We start from the raw sequence: 22,308 nt of genomic DNA on the forward strand, positions 1-22,308 counted from the left end.
CAGACAAACCTAATAGCCTAGTGTTTGATAAACACAATGACCCCACCAACTTTTTTTCGAAAGAAAAAGAGTAAGAAAGCAAAATGGCTGCCTGATGAGGCTGTACAAATAGCTGGGGAAAAAAGGAGAGAGAAAGGGAAAGGAGAAAGGGAAATATATACTTAAAGGAATACAGAATTCCAGAGTATAGCAAGGAAAGATAAGAAGGTTTTCTTAATGAACAATGCAAAGAAATAGAGGAAAACAGTAGAGTGAAGAATAGAAGAAATCTCTTCAAGACAATTAGAGATAACAAGGGAAGATTTCATATAAAAATGGGCATGATAAAAAAACAAAAATGGCATGGACTTAACAGAAGTAGAAGAGATTAAGAAAAGGTGGAAATAATATACAGAAGAACTCTGCAAGAAAGATCCTAACTTCACTAATAACCATGATGGCGCGATTACTAATCTAGAGCCAAATACCCTGAGAATGAAGACATGTGGGCTTAGGAAGTGTTGCTTACAATAAGGCTAGTGGAGGCAATGGAATTCCAGCTGTCTATTTAAAATCTTAAAAGATGTTGCTGCTAAAATGCTGCACTCAACGTACCAGCAAATTTGGAAAACTCAACAATGGCCACTGAATTGGAAAAGATCAGTTTATGTCCCAATCCTAAAGAAGGGCAATGCCAAAGAATGTTCAAATTACTGAACAATTGGGTTCATTTCTTATTCCAGTATAGTTATGCTGAAGATTCTGTAAGCTAAGCTTCAGCATTATATGAACTGAGAATTACCAGAGGTACATGCTGGTTTTCAAAGAGGCAGAAGAACTAGAGACCAAATTGCCAACATTTACGGTTATGGAGAAAGCAAATGAGTTCCAGAAAAACATCTGCTTCTGCTTCATTGATTACATTAAAGCCTTTGACTGTGTGGATCACAACAAAATATGGCAAGTCCTCAAAGAAATGGGAGTATCAGATTATCTTACTTGCCTCCCAAGGAAACTGCATGTAGGTCAAAAAGCAACAATTAGAACCTAACTGGAACTGACAGTTCTAAGATTAGGAAAGGAATACAAGGCTGTTGTTACCTTATTTATTTAACTTAAGTACAGAGCACATCATGTGAAATGCCAGGCTAGATAAATCAAAAGCCAGAAATACAGCTGCCCAAATTTGCAGATCTCAGATATGCAGATGATACTGTTATGTTATGGTGCTGGGATCTCTGAAATGCAAGGGTACAAGGGATCTGCCTTGAAAGAATTTGACCACTCAAACCTTCTAGTCAAAGTAGCAAGTTTGTTGTGATGCCAATAGAAGCAGGGGAGATTCTTAGGGAATCTGCACAATTTAAAGGGGGTAAGATTGATACTTTTATGCAGAAAAGGGGGATAAGGGTCAGGGAAAAGATCTTGATGAGATTGAGGAGTAGTAAGTAGACTGGGGTGGGCTAGGGGCAAACAATGAAAGGAGTTAAGTGGTCTGAGAGCCACAATGAAAGGGCAGTTAAAAGGATCATTGAGTGTCTAGGTGAACTGGGATGAATCAGATGTCTCAGGCAAAATACCAGTGACCTGCGCTGCTGAAACATGTGGAAAAGTTTAGGGCCTGGGTTGTGTTCAAAGACATGGTCTTTTCCTTTTAAGGGTCCAGCACAAATCCCATAATCCCATCAATACCATTCTGATGACAGAAGGTGAAAGAATTAAGAAGCCTCTTGACAAAGGTGAAAGAAAAGAGTATAAAAGTTGGCTTGAAGATTAACATTAAAAAAAAACTAAGATCACGGCAACTGGTCCCATCACTTCCTGGCAAATAGGGAAAGAACAAATTGGAAGCAGTATCAGATTTTATATTCTTGGGCTCAAAGATTACTGCAGACAGCAACTGAAGCCATGAAATTAAAAGTCACTGGATCCCTGGAAGGAAAGCTATTTCAAATCTGGGCACAATACCAAAAAACAGAGACATCACCTTTCTGACAAAGGTCTTTAAAATCAAAGCTATGGAATGAGGGGAGCAGAACCAGGAGAACACCACAGTCATATTGCTTCTGTGATGACTAACTCTGATAGACTTGGCTCTTCTCAACAATACAAGGTTCAAAGACAGCTCCAAAAGGACTCATGATGGAAAAAGCTATCTATATCCAGAGAAAGAACTACAGAGTCTGAATGCAGATTGAGGCAAACTATTTGCTCTCTTTTATTTTTTCTCTTCTTTTTTGGTTTTGTTTCTTCTTTCTCATGAGTCATTCCATTGGTCACAATTCTTCTTTACAACTTAACTATGAATAAATAAGTTTAATGCAAAGGTATATGTAGAACATATATTGGATTCCATACCATCTTGGGGGGGAGGGGGAAGAGAATGGAGGGGAAAAAATTTTGGAACTCAAAAACTTGTGGAATTGAGTGTTATAAACTAAAAATAAGTGGAAAAAATCAAAGCTATGGTTTTTCCATATCTATATCTATATCTCTATATCTATCATATATATGTGTATGTATATATATATGTATGTGTGTATATATATATATGTATGTGTGTATATATATGTATATATGAGAGAGAGCTGTTAAAGTTGGATTATAAGGAAAGATGAGCACTGTAGAATCAAGGCTTTTGAATTGTGGTGCTAGAGAAGATTTTTGAGAGTCCTTTGGACGGCTGGGAGACCAATACTTAAAGAAATTAATTCAGACTATTCATTGGAAGGTAAAATAACTGAAGTTGAAGTTTAAATACTTTGGCCACACAATAACAAGATGAGACTCATTGGAAAAGGCCTTGATGTTGGGAAAGATTGACGGCCAAAGGAGAAGGGAGGGGCAGAGGATGAGATGGATAGAGAGTGTCATGGAAGCAATGAACATGAGCTTGGTCAGATTTTGAGAGACAGTGAAGTATAGAAGGACCTGGTGTGCTATGGTCCACGAGGTCCATGAGATGAGATGAGTCAGACAAGACGACAACACCAAGGATGAGGTTACAAAGGAACTTGCAGTTGAGCTAAATGAGTGGTGTGTAAAGTCACAAAGGTAGACAATACCAGGGTGGAGATACAAATTAAAATAATAGAATTGAGACTCAAAAGGCTAGCGTAAAAGGGTAGAAGTAATCACAAGACCAAAATTGGACCTTTAGGCAAATTTCTCCAGAATGTAGGTAAAGGGCAAAGTTACAAAGGTAAGGACTTTAGACTCTGAGTGGGAGAATATTAAAAATACGACAACTTGACTTTTCTAAAAATAGAATTAAAATCAATCTTCAAGTTTACACTCACAAGGTTATTGTGAGAATCAAATGGGTGAACATATATGCAGTGCTTTGCAAACCTTAAAGCACCATAAAAAAGGAAGCTATTACAACTAAATAGTAGCTGTTGGATCAACAAAATGAGATGAATGTCGTTGATTAGCAGGATTTGATCAGATTTAGGTAGAATGAGGGAGAGAGAAAATTGGAAAATGAGTCGAAGGTTTCAGGCCAGGATGTCTAGTAAAATGCTAACAGTCCTCTGCCAAGAGCATTAGTAATCCCTCTTTCAGTGACAGCCCCTCAAATACTTGAAGACAGCTCTCAAGCCCTGTTTCCCCACCACCCCAGTCTTCTCTTCTCCAGGCCAGCAGCCCTAGTTCCTTCAACAGAGCCCTTCATTCAGCCTCCTGGTTGTTCATAAGGACACTTTTTGTGGTAGCAAAAAACTGGAAACATGGATGCCAAGAGATGTGAATACAACGCGATAATATTATCAAGTCAGATGCTGCTCAGTATAAGGGCTTCCAAGAAACTTAAGAACACTGGCATGAAAAGAAAGCAAAGGGAATGAGGAAACCAGAGGAATCACACAAAGTCCACAACCACCAGGAACCAGAAGTACACTAAAAGAAATTAAGATGGTACAAAATGGTTGCCTGCAGTCCTGAGAACTGACTGAGAAGGAAGCAGGAATCTCTCTATCCTCAAGAAAGATGGGGCACAGCTGGCTGGCTACAGTAGGGCAATCATACAAAGTCTGGGGCAGTTGGTTTTGCTAAACTGTTTTTTATTCTTAAGAGAGTTCTTGATGCATAATAAACAGAACCAGGAAAACGTTGTACAGGGTAACAGCAATACTGTTGGAGGAAGAATTTTGTGAATGATTCAGCTATTCTCAGCAATACAATGATCCAAGACAATCCCAAAGGACTAATGATCAAAGACACTATCTGCCTCTAGAGAAAGAACTGATTATTTGAATACATACTGACACATGCTATTTTTCACTTTCTTTCTTTCTTTTTTTACTTTTTTTCCAAGTCTTCTTGTACAAAATGACTAACATGGAAGTGTTTTTTCATAATTACACATTTATACCCTATAATCTGATTGTTTACCATCTCACAGAGGGAGGAGGGGAGAGAATGGAAGATAGAATTTGGAACTCAAAACTTTAAATAAAAATGTTTTACATTTTTTTAGAAAGAAAGAGTTCTGTTGTTTGTGAAGTGGAGGGGATACTGGGAAGTGACTGGCAAAAAAAATGTATCAGTAAAACTTTTTATACACCTCAGTACATTTACTCCATGTACTTTAATGTTGATACTGCACACTAGATCTGGGATCCATGAACACGTGTCAAGAGCCCCTGCCCTTGGGCAAGACATAGCCCCTGTCTCAGTTTCCTCATGTGCAAAATGAAAAGGTTGGACTGAATAACTGCCCTTCTCCTAGCATTCTAAGGCTCCAATACCTTTAGAAACATTGGTCCTTTGGATTCTTACAACCACCCTGGGAGTTGTCAGGCGGGTGATCTTATCAAACCTGTCTTCCAGAGAGCTTTCGCTGACCTATGGTGGGGCTCTCCAGTAGAAAGTGTCCCTTTCAGCTCCTTACGACCACCGGGCATATGCTCACACATAGCAGCCCCAACACACACACGCTCACACACAGAAGCCCCAACATGTGCATGCCCACACACACACACACACACACGCCATCATTCGTGGATGTCTGCGCTCCAAGTTATGACCCAGTCGGTGTGTGTGGGTGTGCACGCAGGTTTGAGCTCGCCCTCTGCTGCCTTGCCCTACCGGGCACGGGCACCGGCACTGCGTTACCGATACTGCTGCCCTCAGCCTCTGACGGGCTCACAGGGAAGTGAGTCATCTCTCCCAGGTCCAGCCAGGGCTCAGCTGTTCGGGTTCAGCCGGGAAAATGGAATCTCTGGCCTCCTATTGTGGCTGTGAGGCACTAGGGAGGTGGAGACTGTGATGCCCTCCCCTCTGGCTCCCGGGACATAAAGAAGAGCTTGGCCCCTGGAGGTCAGGAAGGTCAGTAGCAAGGCTAGAAGCTGGCAACCCGCTGCGGAGACCCTGGTCAGGTCTGTGGGCTCCCCTCCACCTGTCCCCGCAAGGGATCCCCAGCTGCAGCTCCGCGAGCTTCACGGGAGGGGGAAGAGAGGGCAGAAGGGTAAGTATCCCACGGAGGGGAAGCCAAGGACGGCCAAACCCCGCTTTGGGGCGGAGTGGGGGGGAACAGGGAGGGTGTTTACCGAGCAGAGACTACGTGGTTCTGGCCCCCAGGGAGCCCCAGAATCTGTTTTATACCTGGCGTTGTCAGGGAGAGCAGATAAAGGACAGGGGTGGATTCCTGCCGACCCCACCTGAGACGGTCTGGAAAGAGGGAGATATTTGGACTCAGACCAGCCGTGTTCAAATCATGTCTCTGCCTCTTCCTACCTGGGTGACCTGGGCCTACTCAGAATCCACCTCAAGTCTTGTAACCCCTTGGTCTGCATTTCCTTATTAGTAAAATGACTGGGTTGGGCTGGATGTGGTCCCTTCTGGGTGTGAATCTGTGACTCTGTGACTCTGTGATCATGACAGTTAGACCAGGGAATTACAATTAAGCAGCCTGACTTCCTGAAGATTAGTACTTGAACCCAGCATCTACCTCATTCTGGGACAGAGAGTCCTTCAATTCAGAAAGTTAAGAGTTATTTTTATTGGTGGGTTCTGTTCAATTCAAAGAATATTTATATTTCTTAAGTACCCGGCCGAGAAAAAATGAAACAGCCACTGTTCCCAAGGAGTTGGCATGGTCCTGGGGGGAGAGGAAGCCCCATATTAGGAAAGGAGGGCACTAACAGTGGAGGAAAGGCCTCCTGAGGGAGAGAACACCTAAGTGAGCTCCAAGGAAGGGAGCAGTGCCAAGAGGTGGACCTGGTATTCCAGGCTCAGCAAAGGCATAGGGTCTGGAGATAGAATGTTGTACACAGCAAATAGCCAACAGACCAGGCAAACTGGAACGTAGAAAGTAAGAAGGGAATAGACCTGCCTGCCAAGATAGGCTGGAGTAAGACTCTGGTGAATGCCTCCAGCTGCTCCCTCCCCAGAGGGGCGCCTGTTCTATTCCGGAGGCAATTGGGAGCTTGGTATAGAATGCTGTCAAAGAAGAGCCTGGAAGAAGGCGATGTTAGCTTGAGTTCTGACTCTCGGAATCCCAAGCTTCATTCAGAGCATGGCTCAGGTACCAGAATTCTCTCAAGACAGTTCTTATTTACGTACACATACACATTGCTCCCAGATTAGGAACAGAAGTTCCTTGATGGCAGGGACTGTTTTGTGCCAGTGTCTGGCACTTAATCAATACTTAATTGAATTAAACTAGCCCACTGTGGGACCCTGGATTTGTGTTTCTTGTGTTTCTTTTCAAGAACCTTCTCAAAGGGCATTGCATATAGTAGATACCTAATACTCATTCGTTGAATCAATGTTCGTTTTTTTGTATTTTTGCCGGATGGGTGATTTCATGGGCATAAGTAATTCTAGGTAGGAGAAGACCTCCAGCAATGGAGACCGATGTACCTATTCTCCTACTTGGAGTCTTAAGAGAGAGGGGCACAAAAGGTTAAGCTTTGCCAAGGGTGTCAGAACCAGAAGGCGTCAGAGATAGAGCTGGAATTCAGGACTGAGGCATTCCTGACTGTCTCTCTTCATCTCTGTGGTACTGTGGTAGGAAAAGTACTTCCCAAAGCTGACAGCAACACACAGAGACTGAGTGGGTATGGGTATCCAGCTAAGGGCCTTCTGAAACCTTACTCCCCTTCACGTACTCTCCGTCTAGTCCAAGATTTCTCACCCTTTGGTCTCAGCAATCCTTTACACTCTTCAAAGTTACTGTGGACACCCCTTCCATCATATTTACTACATTGTAAATGAAACATCTTAGTATTATTATGAAAATGGTGGTTGTTTTTTATCTCCCCTGAAGGGTCACAATTGAGAACCAAGGGTCTAGTCAGTCTGGCTTTATGATTCCTGATGTACGTCAACTCCATCGCCCTTCTCCAGGCCTTTGTATAGAACTTCCCTCATGCCTGGAACTTACTCCCACCCTGCCTCTGAGACCTTTTAGAATTCCTAATATTGCCAGCTTCTAACATTACTCATATCACTTTATATGTATTTTGTTGTTGTTTGGTCATTTCAGTTGTGTTTGACTCTTTGTGACTCCGTTGGGGGTTTTCTTAGCAAAAATCCTGGAGTGGTTCACCATTTCCTTCTGTAGCTTATTTTACAGATGAGGAAACTGAGGCAAACAGTGACTTTCCCAGGGTCACACAGCTAGTGAGTGTCTGCGGCCAGATTTGAACTCAGAAAGAGGAGTCTTCCTGACTCCAGGCCCAGCGCGCTATCCACTATGGCGGCACCCAGCTGACCTTTTTGTGTATGCCTATAGATGTGCGTGTCGTGTCCCCTGGTAAAATGTATTTAAAAAAAAAAATTGTGGAAAGTCCCTTTGCCAATTCATGTTGGCCACTCTCTGTAGCTTAGAACCTCAGAGTTGCCTAAAGCTCCAAGAAATGATGTACCTTACCCAAGGTCACATAGCCAGTCTGTGCTAGAGGTGAGACTTGAACCCAGGGCTTCCTCCCTCCAAGTCCTGCCTCTCTTAAAGCAATATTAATGATTTTCATTTGAGAGGACTTTGCTTATAAAAGGTACTTAGCCAAATATCAATTGAAGTGAGTTTATTAATTTTATTAAAACCTGGAAGTTTAATTTCCAGTTGGGCCTGTTTGGAGACTCTTGATCCAAAGCTAAAAGACCCCTACGGGTGTCATTCGGTCCCTGTGCCGAGGCTTCACACATTTCCAGAGAGAAAAATGGATTGGGAAAAGTGGACAAGTGAGACTTGGGTGCTGCTAAAGGTAGAGGTGTTGGGTGGGGGGCTGCCGCAAGAAAGGTAAGGAGAGACAGAGAGAGATATATACGGACAGAGGGAGGGAGGAAGAGATGGAGACACAGAGAGAGGGGGAGGGAGGGAGAGACAGACAGGCAGGGACAGAGAGTCAGAGAAAGAGAGAGAAAGAAGGAGAGAGGGAGGAAGAGAGAGACAAAAAAGTAGGTAGAGAGACTAAGACACAGGGGAGGGGGAAGAGGAAGAGAGAGACAGATAGACAGACAGAGAGAGGGAGAGACAGAGACACAGAGAAAGAGATACAGAGAGAAGGAGAGAGAGAGGGACAGAGAGTCAGACAGAGAAAGAGAGAGGGGGAAAGGAGAGACAAAAAACTAGAGGGGGAGAGAGACTGAGACACAGATAGGGGGGAGGGAGAGGAAGAGAGAGACAGTGAGAAGAGACATTTGGACTCTCATCACTTTGCTGGCTCCCCATAATGGTGCAGAGGGCAACCAGTACATGCTTATTCATTCTATGGAATGCTGTCCATGTCCTTCCACAAATCACCTGAAAGGGTCTTCTCAATGTGCTGGAAGCATTCCTTACTTTCTCCTAACATCATGACAAGAGTCCCATGGAGTATAGTTAACCCTTCCATATTACAACTTTCCCCATCATGGTTTCAATATATTGCAGGACAGCATAAGAAATTAAATGGGAATTTTGCAGCAGCTACAGAAGACACAAAGGCCAGCGGATGACAAAAAAAAAAGTTTAGAAACTCAGAATGCAAAAAACATGTGTGTGGCATTGTATAATATCAACACATTTTATCCTTTAATACCATGATAATTCAGATGTCTCCGGTATGGAGGGAGAGCCAAAAAAGTTTTACACAGATTTTCTAGATCACAGGGGCACCGCACCCCTGACCCCTGAGATGTGGAAGAGATAACTGTATTCTGTCCATTCATCGGCCATCCTCTACCCTCATCACATCACTAACCTGTCTTTTCTTCCTATCGTACAATTCCTTGCTGATATCTCTTACTCCTGTCCTTACAGGTTCCTCACTGGTTACATGCAACAGCTGAGTCAGACCTCCTTTGCCGCTCTCCTTTGCTGTCTGAGAGATATTCATTCTCAGTTCTTTAGAGACTGATTTTCCATTTCTCACTGCCATAAGGCAGCACCACCAGGATGTTAGTATTTTTTTTAATGGGTCTTTGTTTTTATCGGAAGTTTGGAATCATGAAAGGAGTTCTGTTATCTCCCAAAGGCAAACCAGCCTCTTCTCATCCTGTTCAACTCTGGGCCTAACTTGTTATCCAGCTGTTACACACACACACACACACACACACACACACACACACACACACACTTTTGGAGAAACTCCTATAGGTTGCTCATTCAAAAACGTTGAAATCTGGGCAACAGACATTTCTTCATCCACCTGGTGTTTTCTGTGTGGATGGTTAGACTAGATAACTTTGAGCAATTACAGCTGTCTTCCAGGAGGCTCTGAGATGTTCTAGGGCTTTATGCAATAAAGACAATGCCATGTAAAATTGAAAATTGATTTTAATTCTATTTTTAAGACATAGTCAAGCTGGCATAGGTTTAATGCTCTCCCACACTCTGTGAGTCTAAGTTCCTTACCCTGTTAACTTTTAAGGAGAAACTTACCAAGCTTTTGTCTTGTAATTACTTCCACTCAGGACTCAATTCAGTTGTGAATTGAATCTCTACTCTTGTATTGTCTACCTTTGCAACCTTACCCACTGCCCAGTTAACTTAAATTAAAGCTGATTCAAATACTCATGTCTGCCTATCACCTGAGGATTGCTCCCATCTCCCAAGGAAAAAGTAATGGGAAGGAGCTGAGGTGACTCTTAACCCACCTCCTCATTAAACTGTCTACCAATCAGGATTGTCTTACCTTTGCCAGGAGAAGTACAAATGATGTGCTGTCGGGCCAGTCAGAAGGAAGACCCTGTCAGCCCTCACTCAGGGTCTTGGGCCGTCGAGAGAGGCCATGGACCCAATTTATTGGTTACTGCCAGCCCGACTAATAGATTGATCATGCTCAGAACCTTGCCCCTCAGTTCTGTGTAATTTTCAAATGTAAGAGCCATCTATAAGTAGGAGCTCCTTCAGGACTCCTCCTTCCCTCTTCAACTTGGATTCAGTGCTAGATCTCCTCTATCACAGGCAATATCTTTGATGAGTATATACTTCCGTGCTTTATGCCTCACTTGATATCTCTTTCAGAGGACAGTTGAATGGCTCTATTCCTGTTGTTCTGTTTTCCAAGGAATCATGAACAATTTCGATGTATGGGCAGGATTCACCTTGTTGTAAATGAGTCTCTAAGACTATTTTGTTCTAATGAATAAAATGGTTTTTTTCCCTTAATAATTAGCAAACAACAAACACAGGGGATCTTAAACTCTCTACATCTTTCAGTTAATCCAAACTGACATGGTCCATTATTGAATGTCATTTGTAGAAGACTGTTAGTCCCTTACTAATACCCTCATCAAGAGTGTTCTTGATTCATATGTAGACGACTCTTAAAAGATTGTATATAGATGGCAGTGTGGCCATAGAGGTTCATGGTTATCGATGTTCTCTAGGTCCATTTTTTTCAGTATTAATAAGGTCCAAGATTTTTTCCATGCCTTCGGCATCTTTCCCTCCTTTGTATATCTTGTATATGGGGTGTTCAGGGAGGACTAACTCCTCTGGTATGAGGACTTACCAAGCCTTCTTCAGGGGTGTTCATCTACCTTCGGTGTCCACCTTTACCCAAATCTCACCTGTGGCTCCAAGAAACTGCAGGACGCATAGTGTCCACCCTCCAGGAAACTGTCCAGGCAGAAGAGCTAAACCAAGTGGAGGGTGACCAGCAGGCGGTGAATTAGGGGGATGTCTACCCCAAGCATGTGAAGACTTCCCCCAACAGAATGGGCAGACGAGAATAATTTGTTCCAACGGCCACGAAGGCAGCTGAAACAGGTGCCGTGGAGCCCTTGAGGGCTGGTTAGGCATCAAAAACAACAAGACCAAGGTCATTCACTGCATCCCAGCCCTTTGCCAGTTGTCCTGATTCGCCACCGGACTTTGGTGACTCTAGAAGAGAGAGTGAAGCTAATGACTTTGTGCAACTCTACCTCACCTAAATCCAATTTGGACACAAGTCAAAACATCAACCTGCGATATCATTGCTCCTCTTTGAAAACAAAGGATGGACAGCAAGCTCCTTGAGGGCAGAGACTGTCTTTTGCCTCCTTCTGTATCTCTAATGCTTACTCAGCACAGTGCCTGACACAGTAGGTGCTTAATAAATGCTTGCTGATTTGCCTAACAGTCCCATTTTACAGATGAGGGAACCGAATCTCAGACACGCTGAGCTGTCCATAGTCAGAGGCCAGGTCTTGAGTCCAAGTCCAGCAAATAGGTCTCTACACCATGCTGCCTCTCAAGGGATTTCATTTCATCATGGTATCATGAATAGAGCACTGGACTTAGAATCAGAAGGACCTGGGCTCAAATCTTGCCTCAGTGACTTGCCAACTCCATGATCCTGGACAAATAACTGAGCCTCTTTGGGATCCAGGTTCCTCATCTGTAAGGTCACAAGGCCCTCCCCAGCTTGAAATTAATGATCCTATGATAGATCATATCCCTTAGCACCATTCCCTCTTTTCTCCCCTGCACTGTTTTCATTGTCCTCCTTTGGGGTCAATCTAACTTGGAAGCCAAATATAAATTGTACACCAGCTGCAGAAATTGAATGTCCCTACATTCTCAAGTAATGATTGCACAGAGGCTGGGAGGAGCTTTGGCCCCAGGCAATCACTTCCCCACCCCACCTCCCACCCCCGCCCCGCCCAGGGTCCATCCAGGACCAGATTATCAGCTGGCTCAGTCCTGCTCCGACACCTCTTGCCCCAGATGTCGAAAGTCACCAGTTACTCTTTAACATGCCCTTTTGCCTCATTGCTAAGCTTACTTCTCCATGATAGAGGCAGAGCAGCCATAGAGGGTAAGCTCAGGGCAGGATGGCGAGCCAGAGCTGATGGTGCATTGGGCCTTTCTCTTGCAGAAGGCTGGGACCCAGACAGAACCTCTCAAAATGGCCAACCAGATCTACAGCACGACTCCCAGGAGCACCTGGAACAAAGGAGTGAACCCAGACCTGGACATTGAGAGGCAGAACAAGTCATTCGATGTCGAGAAACTCACAAACATCCTGGATGGCGGTGCAGAATTTACCCAGAAACGGAGACAAATTGGTGAGACAACCCTCTGGTCTTCTCCCTCCCTTCTCCCTTCTTTACTCACAAAAAAAAAAAATCTCCCCCGAATTTCCCCACTGAAGATTAATGCTCTCTATGCAGTCCATGATTCAAAAAACCCTCTATTAAAATACAAATAATTCTGGGCATGTGATGTGATAGAAGTCAATGTGCTGTGATGACAACAACAATAATTCACAAATGTGCTTTAAGGTTTGTAAAGCACTTTTACACACCTTATCTCATTTGATTCTCATGGTAGCCCTGTAATCCTCACAATTTCCATTTTACATATGAGGAAACTAAAGCTCAAGAAAGGTGAAGCAATTTGCCAATAATCACAAAGGGAGCAAGTGGCAGCCAATATTCGAACCCAGGACCTCTGACCCCAAATCCAGCCTTCCTTCCCATAGGCATACACACAGTGTGGGCTGCATGGACCCCTAAGGGAAAAGGCCACATCTATTCACTTTCACTCTGCCATGTAAATACTACTTCCTAGAAGATAGCAGAGAGATCATAAGAGAGCCTAGCTCCTCTCAAAAATAGCAATTAGAGACACCAAAAAAAATTTATTATATTTCAGCTGACCCTCCAGCCCCTCCTCCCCTCCCCCCCAAAAAAGCAGGTTTAATTATGATTTTGGATAAGGTGATGGTAAAAAAAAAAAAAGATACTGTCAAGTGAGATAATCATGGAAACTATAGTATAAAGGTACCATAGATAAAACAATATACACAAACTTATATATACATACATATATACACATATAATACACCAAATAGCATAATATTCAGATATTTAAAGGAAAAGCAAAATGAAATGCAAAAGATTTACATAGTAAGATAATAGTTACAGGTGATTTGAACCTAACACCTTCAGATCTTGACAAATCCAACATTAAGATAACCAAGAAGATTATGGACCTAAGCAGAATGTTGGAAACTAAATTTGATGGATCTGTGGTGATTACTGAAAAGGAATTTTAAAAAATGCATTGTTTGGTAACTTTATAAAAACAAGACATGTGATGTGCCAGGGCATAAATAATTCATAAATAAATGCAGAAAGGTAGCAACAATATACCCTTTACAGAATATAATGTGATAAAAAATTGTGATCAATGAGGGAAAGAAACAAAAGGTGCATATCTAAATTAAGGCTATACTACACAGTGAGTGGTTCATGGAAAAATAATATATTACTAAAGTAATAAGAATCACAATGGTGAAATGATATCCCAAAATATTCAGGATACAACTGAGCATAGAAGGAAGTAGGGTGTAGAAAGGTCATAAGGACTAGTGAGTACTATGCAGGGTGTCTTCTTCACACATCCACCCTGTTTTGCCATTAAGATTCAAAGCTTTATGATGGAATAATTTTAACCCTTTTATATCTGAACAATACAGCATCTCAAATCTACTTTTGACTTAATTTATTAATTTTTTCTTTTTTTTCCAACAAAACAAACACTTCCCAACAACCAAACAAACCCCACTCCAAAGTACATTCGCTGAAAATGTAAGCAAAACTACCTATTAGTATGATTGTGACTGAAGTTTTATACTACTTTCTATTCTTGTAGTTTACCAGTTTTTAGCAGAAAAGATAGGTGCTTTAACTTTGATAGTATGGTATTGACATTGCTATATTTGAGTTTTCTTTTTTCCCAGTGTTGTCTTTATTTAGACCGATGTACTCATTATGTATATTGTTCTGTTGGTTCTGCTTTATTCACTCTGCATCGCTTCATGAGGGCCATCTCCAGTCATCCTGATCTATATCTCACCACTAGACCCAGATGGCTCCAGAGGAGAAAGTGAGGCTGGTGACTTTGCACAGCCCTCCCTCACTTAAATCCAATTCACTTTCAATTCATGGCATCACCTTCCTGATATCAAGGTCCTCTTTGAGAATGAAGGGCAAACGACAACAATTACTTCATACAAGTCTTCCCATATTTCTCTAAATTCATCATATTCATCATTCCTTACAGAACAATAATATTCCATTGCATTAATATTTGAAGTCTATAGCTCTAATTATCACAAGAGTGTAATAAAATAACAGCAATACTGCTTTAAGAACTGAATGACCTGGAGGGGAGGGGATGAAGGAGGTAAGTAATAAATTGATTATGAACGGTACAGATAAAGAATGAAAGGAAAAAAAGAACAAAGGGCAAAAAGGATAAAATGAAGAGTAGGGTGGATCCCAGAAAGGTGTTCATTTCTCAGATGGGAGGAAGGATGGAGAAGTTAGGGGGTTTTGCCTACTTTTAAAATTTTTTTTATTTTTAGTTTACAACACTCAGTTCCACAAGTTTTTAAGTTCTCAATTTTTTCCCCTCCCTTCTCTTCCCCCTCCCCCCAAAAGGGCATGGAATCTGATATACGTTCTACATATACCTTCGCATTAAAATTATTTACACAATAGTCAAATTGTAAAGAGGAATTATGACCAATGGGATGAATCATGAAAAGGAAGAAATAAAACCAAAAAAGAAGAGAAAAAAAGAGAGAGAGTAAACAGTTTGCCTCAATCCACGTTCAGACTCCATAGTTCTTTCTCTGGGTGTAGATAGTTTTCTCCATCATGAGTCCTTTGGAGCTGTCTTTGAACCTTGTATTCTTGAAAAGAGCCAAGTCTATCAAAGTTAGTCATCACAGAAGCAATATGTCTGTGATTGTGTACAATGCTCTCTTGGTTCTGCTCCCCTCACTCAGCATCAGATCATGTAGGTCTTTCCAGGTTATTATGAAGTCAGTATGTTCCCCATTTCTTATAGCACAATAGTATTCCATACCACAACTTGTATAGCCATTCCCCAATTGATGGGTATCCCCTTGATTTCCAATTCTTTGCCGCCGCAAAAAGAGCTGCTATAAATATTTTTGTACATATGAGTCCCTTTCCCATTTGTGTGATCTCTTTGGGATAACAGCCCTAGAAGTGGTATTGCTGGATCAAAAGGTATGCACATTTTTATAGCCCTTTGGGCATAGTTTCAAATTGCTCTCCAGAATGGCTGGATCAGTTCACAATTCCGTCAACAATGTAACAGTGTTCTAATTTTCCCACATTCTCACCAGCATCTATGATTCTCCTGTTTTGTCATGTTAGCCAATCTGACAGGAGAAATGTGGTACCTAAAAGTTGTTTTGATTTGCATTTCTCTAATCAATAGTGATTTAGAGCATTTTTCTCATATGACTATAGCTATCTTTAATTTCTTCTTCTGAAAACTGCCTGCTCATATCCTTTGACCATTTATCAATTGGGGAATGACTTGTATTCCTATAAATTTGACTCAGTTCCCTGTATATTTTAGAGATGAGGCCTTTGTCAAAGATACTGGTTGGAAAAATTCTTTCCCAATTTTCTGCTTCCCTCCTAATCTTAGCTGCATTGGCTTTGTTTGTGCAAAAACTTTTCAATTTGATATAATCAAAATTATCCATTTTGCATTTTGTAATGCTCTCTGTCTCTTGTTCGGTCATAAATTCTTCCATTCTCCATAAATCTGACAGGTAAACTATTCCTTGCTCTCCCAAACTGCTTATAGTATCAGCCTTTATACCTAGATCGTGGACCCATTTTGACTTTATTTTGGTATATGGTGTAAGATATTGGCCCAGTTTCTCCCATACTATTTTCCAGGAGTTTTTGTGAAATAGTGAATTCTTAGCCCAGAAGCTGGACTCTTTGGGTTTATCAAAGAGTACATTGCTATAGTCGTTGACTACTGCATCTTGTGTACCTAACCTATTCCACTGATCCACCGCTATGTTTCTTAGCCAGCACCAAGTAGTTTTGATGACTGCAGCTTTATAATAAAGTTTAATATCTAGCATTTCTTTTCATTAATTCCCTTGGTATTCTGGGTCTTTTGTTCTTCCAGATGAATTTTATTGTTATTTTATCCAGCTCTGTAAAATAATTTTTTGGTAGTTCGATTGGTATGGCACTGAATAAGTAAAATAATTTAGGTAAAATTGTCATTTTTATTATATTAGCTCAGCCTAACCATGAGGAACTGATGTTTTTTCCATTTATTTAGATCAGACTTTATTTGTGTGAGAAGTGTTTGGTAATTGTTTTCATATAGTCCCTGGGTTTGTCTTAGCAGGTAGACACCCAAATATTTTATAGTATCTATAGTAACTTTAAATGGAATTTCTCTTTCTATCTCTTGCTGTTGGGCTTTGTTAATGATGCACAGGAATGCCGAGGATTTATGTGGGTTGGGAAGTTAGGTTTTTACATGACTTAGAGTTAATAGCATAAAATTTAGGAACTATGATGAGTGTGATGTGTGGATGTGGGAGTGTTACAGTTATGACTAGATGAGTATTGTAGTAAAATAAAGACAACTGCATTCCCTCCTGACAGAATGAATAATTTAACAGATTAGAGTAGGGGTTAGGTGAAAACTCTTTGCTATAGGGGCAGCTAGGTGGCGCAGTGAGTAGAGTACTGGCCCTGGAGTCAAGAGGACCTGAGTTCAAATCCAGCCTCAGACACCTGACACACTTACGTACCTGTGTGACCTTGGGCAAGTCACTTAACCCCAATTGCCCTGCCTTCTCCCCTCCAAAAAGAAAAAAAAATCTTTGCTATAACCATCTCTGTCTGACATCTAATACTGAGGCAGAGTTGATATAAGTTTCTAAGAATAAGATTCATTTCCCCAAGGGATAAGTGGCCAAAGGATATACACACAGACCACTCTCAGAGCCAGCTAGGTGGCATGGTGAGTAGAGCACTGGCCCTGGAGTCAGGAGGACCTGAGTTCAAATGCGGCCTCAGACACTTGATACATGTACTAGCTGTGTGACCTTGGGCAAGTCACTTAACCCCAATTGCCCTCCCAAAAAAAAGAAAAAACAGACCACTCTCCAAAAACTCTTTAAACTAATAATCAGAAAAATTAAAATTAAAAGAACTCTAGATTCTCCCTTACCCCCATTAAATTGACAGATAATTTTAATATTGTAAAATTGAAGGCTGATAAGGATAAAAAGAAATAGGCACATTGTGACACTCCTACTGGATTGGTGCAATCTTTTCAGAAAGCAGCATAGCATTATGTGATAGGGGTTACAAAATCACCTGGGCCCTTTGACCTTGTGAGCCTGGCACTAGAACAGTCCCTAAGTATGTTATTGGTAAGATTATTATACAAAGATAATAATGAGATAATTATACAAAAATGTTCCTAGCAATAATGCTTGTAATAGCAAAAGAAAGGAAAGAAGGAAGGGAGGGAGGGAGGAAGGAAGGAGGGAAGGAACGAATGAACAAATGAACGAACGGAAGGAGGGAGGAAGGGAAGGAGGAAGAAGAAAGGAAGGAAGGAAGGAAGGAAGGAAGGAAGGAAGGAAGGAAGGAAGGAAGGAAGGAAGGAAGGGAAGGAGGGAGGAAGGAAGGAAGGAAGGAAGGAAGGAAGGAAGGAAGGAAGGAAGGAAGGAAGGAAGGGAGGAAGGAAGGAAGGAAGGAAGGAAGGAAGGAAGGAAGGAAGGAAGGAAGGAAGGAAGGAAGGAAGGCCCAAATGTCAGACGATTGATTGAAGATTGTAAGCTCCTAAGACTTGTCATCTAGTCCGCCCCACCTCATTTCAGAAATGACAAAGGAGGGGCCTTGGTTCCACAACGGGGCAGTGGCAGAGCTGGGATCTGAACCCAGGTCCCCAGCTCCTCATCCGGCTGTCTGTGTACTTCACCACATGCCTGGGAAATGGCTGAACAAAGTGCGGTGTGTGAATTTAGCAGGAGAGTTCTGCCTTTGGACTTAAGTATGAAATACACAAAGAAATACGGAAAAACTACTACTAAGTGACATGTGATGAGGAAATTAGAAGCAGAAAAATACTGTATACACAAATGACCACTCTGTAAACCACAACAATAAAAACATCCACAATAGGGCAGCTACAGGGAGCCACAGCACACAGAGCACCAAGCCTGGAGTCAGGAAGGCTTATCTTCCTAGGTTCAAATATGGCCCCAGACACTCACTGGCTGTTTGACCCTGGGCAAGTCACTTAACCCTACGTGCCTCAGTTTCCTCATCTGTCAAATGAGCTGGAGAAGGAAATGGCAAACGGCTCCAGTGTCTCTACCAAGAAAACCCCAAATGGGGTCACAGACAGCTGGACACAACTGAAACACCTGAACAACAACAAACCACAAGAATAGCCACAGAGTGCGGGAAAATACACAGAATTAACAGTGTCAGGGGGGAACACAGAAGCCAAGAGGATGCTTTGATTACTGACTTGACTAAGCTAATATGTACATTTTAAAGCTACAAATAAAGAACATTTCTGGTCTCAAGAGAGAGACAATATGGTACAGCCACTAAAGGACCAGCCTCGGCATCAGGAAATCTGAGTTCAAGGAATGCTTTAATAAATAAGCAAATAAAGAAATATTTAAGAGACACAGGTACCATGAAGAGCACGGTGAATTGTATGTCCCTGAATCAGTAATCAGTCCACAATTATTTATGAAGTGCCTGCTTGGTGCTAGGGACATAAACTTTAAAAAAGGGAAGAACAGGAAAATAAGCCAGGTTGGCTGGATGGTAGAGGTGGAAAAGTCTGTAATGTACCACAGAACTGGAAATAACTGAAGGTTTTTAATGCCAGATAGTATTGGCAATTGAGAGCCACTCGAATCACTCAATTGATAAGCATTTATTAAGCACCTACTATGTGCCAGGCACTGTGCTAAGCATAGGGCAGGGGTGGGGAACCTGTGGCCTTCTAGATGCTTACGAAATTTTACAAAATTCAGATTCAGTCAAAAGGCTGCACTTAAAGATTTAGAAGGCCACATAAGGACACAAGGCCGCACTGGGGTTTATCATGTAGCTGAGTGACCAGGCACACCTGTGCAGGATGAATTGGAGCAAGGAGAAAACCTGGGCATGAATCCCAAGGCTGCGCTTGGCCTTGGGATATGTGACTGCCTTTGTAAGCCTTGATCTCCTTGCTTTAAAATGGGGAGTTAAGATGCCTAGCCTCACACCTACCCTCCCAGGGACATGATGAGGACAGAATGAGATAAGAGTATCTTTTTGGGATAAGTGAATCAAGGAGATGTAGGAGGAATTGCTGCTAGGTACGGAGGAGCCATCTGCTGACCCCTCTCATCTGTTTGGCAGAGAGCATCATCTACAGTGACCCCGTGTTCACCCTAAAGAGCAACTACTTCATGAGCCAGAACCAGCGGTATGAAGCTGCCGTTCAGAAGGCCGTTCATTATAAGAAGTTGATGAAGCAAAGGGGCTGGAAGGAGGATGGAGTTGAACAAAACTATATCTACAGGTGATCACTGTGGGGCAAACGACGGCAGGGGAGCCTCTGGAACTGGCTGGGGGAACAGCCATCACAAAGGCCCCAAGCCCACCAGCCCAGAGCTAACCTGGCAAGGGCACCGGTGGAGTCCGAGGTAGTATTTGTAAAGTGCTTAGTGTAGCACCCGGCACGTAACAGCTGCTTAAATACTTGTCCCCTTGATCCTAAGACAGCAAGTGAGTGCCGGTGGCCTCCGAGCCCATCTGCACCCATTTCCCATGCTCACCCCACCTCCAACCCCTGACATGCACGTTTGTGTCTTACAGGGCCCTTGCAGGAGACACGGCCTTTAACATACACTCAGTCTTCCAGAGAGCCCTCAGGAGCCTGGGTTCAGAGGAGCAAATCAGGAAGTGGGGCCCCCTGACAGACAACTTCCAGATCATTGTCACCTATGCTCAGACAGAAATGGGGCACGGTAAGACAGAGAAGATGTTGGGCTGTGTACTTGGGGGGACACAAACCACAGCCCTGGTCCAAAGGTGTAGCCAAGTACAAACGCTGGGGGGTCCTGCAACCCCCCCAAAGCATCTGTGGAAGAGCCCCACTGGAGGGCTGTCTCCCAACATCCCAGGAGGCCACCTGTCTTGTTCAGTCTGCATGGTGACAAATGGGAAGGGCAGATGACAGCAAATTCAGTCCCTATCTGGGAATCTGAGGAGCAGTGGGCTTGGCCAATAGTGGCCCCTCTAAGACAACTAGAATAACATTATTCATTGATGGCTTGGTTTCCTTGGCTCCAAGGGACATACCTTCAAGGTCTTGAGACGACAGCCACTTATGACGCTTCCACCCAAGAGTTTGTGCTGAACACACCAACGTTATCTGCAACCAAGTGGTGGCCTGGAGATTGTAAGTATCCAGCCCCACCCTGTCCCTTATGCCCCAGATCCCTCTTCCTGTACCAGGTACCCATCTCCAGGCGGGCAGAGCCAAGGCAAGATGGTAAAGTTTGTCATTATGCTGAGACCTGAGTTCAAATTCTGCCTTTGACAGGTGCAGGGGGACCATGGGCCTCTCCTCTCTGAGACTCACCTTTCCCATCTCTAAAATGCACTAAATGGCCTCTAAGGTCCCTTGCAGCCCTACGTCTGTGATCCTGTGTCCAAGGTTATACAGTGTTAGCTGCTGAGGTGGCCCCAGAACCCAGGTGTGACTCCTAGCCCCCTGCACTCCTGATTACATCATGCTGCCTTAATACCTTAAGCAATTTTTATTTACATTTTTGTCACAAGCCAAATTATAGCTTCTGTTCCATTACAGTAAAGGTGAATATTGCCTCCCACAAGAGACAAGATCTTAGACCTTGGAAGACCCCCCAGGGAGTCAGAGTAGGACTGAGTTTGTCTCCCACCCAGTATAGAATATAAGTTGGCTCCAGGGGTATAGAAGAAGGGGAGGAGATGGGGTCCCCTTGCCAGATCTCAGGGCACAGGCTCTATCCTCAAGAAAAGGGCCTTGGAGTATTGCCAAGTCACCTCATTCATTTAATCAATCGGCGATTAAGTATCTACTGTGTGCCAAGCACCGTGCTAAGACCTGGGAATACAGACCGAAAAAAACCTTCCATTGTATCAGAGGACATAGAAAAGTGCCACACCATGGACCCAGATGTCACTGAGGGCTGCTGGTGACCAGGAATCCCTACCATCCCCTCCTCTCTGCTCTCTCTCTCCTCTGGATATTTAATGAGCCCCACACTATAGTACAGCCAGCTCTCTCCACCACCCCACCCCTGGCTCCTGCCTATTATTTTTTAAGCCCAAGAGTGAAATGTCTCCTCAGGTTTCCTTCACTGTTGCTTTATAGAGTTTATATTAAACAAAAAGTTAGGAGAACAACTAAAATTAGTGATTCCTCAGTTAGAAAAATTCCTAACATTTAGGCAGAGACTGGGCTCTGTGACTTAATTATTTCTAGCTATCCTCTGGCCTCTCATTATGGTTGAAACAAAAATTCAATTTACTGAAAATATTTGGGAAAAGCAGAAAGCTGAGTATACAACTTAAAAGACAGGCCTTGGGAGGAGACACTCAGGATGGCTGACCTTTTCTTGGAACTGTCCTCGGTCCTCAAAGAGGTTGGTCCACCTGGAGCCTTCAGTTCCCAGGTGCCTGTCGGGTCAGTGGTCCTCAGTCTTTCCTTCCTCGGCCACAGCTCAGCCCACATTTTCTTTCTGTCCTTTCTATTTCTGTCTGTTGCCCCCTGGGCCTCTGATTCTTTACAATTCAACAGCTGAGGTCCTTCTTCTCTACTGACAGACCACTCCAAACTGGCTCCTGTTCTGGGTTTTATACTACAAGCACCACAGAGTGTGACCAAGTCTCCTTTATTAATCTAAACACACTTCTTCTGTGGCTCACATCCTATAGCCTTCACTCCTTTTGAACTGATCAAGGATTTTTCCTATTTTGTCTAAAGTCTCTGATTCCTGATTGATTCTAGAGGTGTTTAGGCCTTATTCACACAGAGTTCCCCACTTA

General features: G+C 42.8%; 1 protein-coding gene across 3 annotated transcripts in view; it reads left to right on the plus strand.

Moving 5' to 3' along the window:
- The first annotated feature begins 5,158 nt into the window (after positions 1-5,158).
- ACOX2 (acyl-CoA oxidase 2) overlaps positions 5,159-22,308 on the plus strand; it is a 51,775-nt gene continuing 34,625 nt past the window's right edge. Inside the window, exons 1-6 of one of the 3 annotated variants that reach the window (XM_036738459.1) lie at positions 5,159-5,446; positions 9,227-9,363; positions 12,270-12,459; positions 19,633-19,795; positions 20,092-20,243; positions 20,570-20,677. In XM_036738459.1, coding sequence (XP_036594354.1) covers positions 12,300-12,459; positions 19,633-19,795; positions 20,092-20,243; positions 20,570-20,677 — 583 coding nt within the window. In that variant the 5' untranslated portion in view covers positions 5,159-5,446; positions 9,227-9,363; positions 12,270-12,299. Of the gene's footprint in view, positions 5,447-9,226; positions 9,364-12,140; positions 12,460-19,632; positions 19,796-20,091; positions 20,244-20,569; positions 20,678-22,308 lie in introns of those variants that run through there. The other 2 variants (XM_036738458.1, XM_036738457.1) reach the window with 2 other exon arrangements.

The sequence above is a fragment of the Trichosurus vulpecula genome, chromosome 9 (assembly GCF_011100635.1).
Source record: "Trichosurus vulpecula isolate mTriVul1 chromosome 9, mTriVul1.pri, whole genome shotgun sequence".
NCBI lineage: Eukaryota > Metazoa > Chordata > Mammalia > Diprotodontia > Phalangeridae > Trichosurus > Trichosurus vulpecula.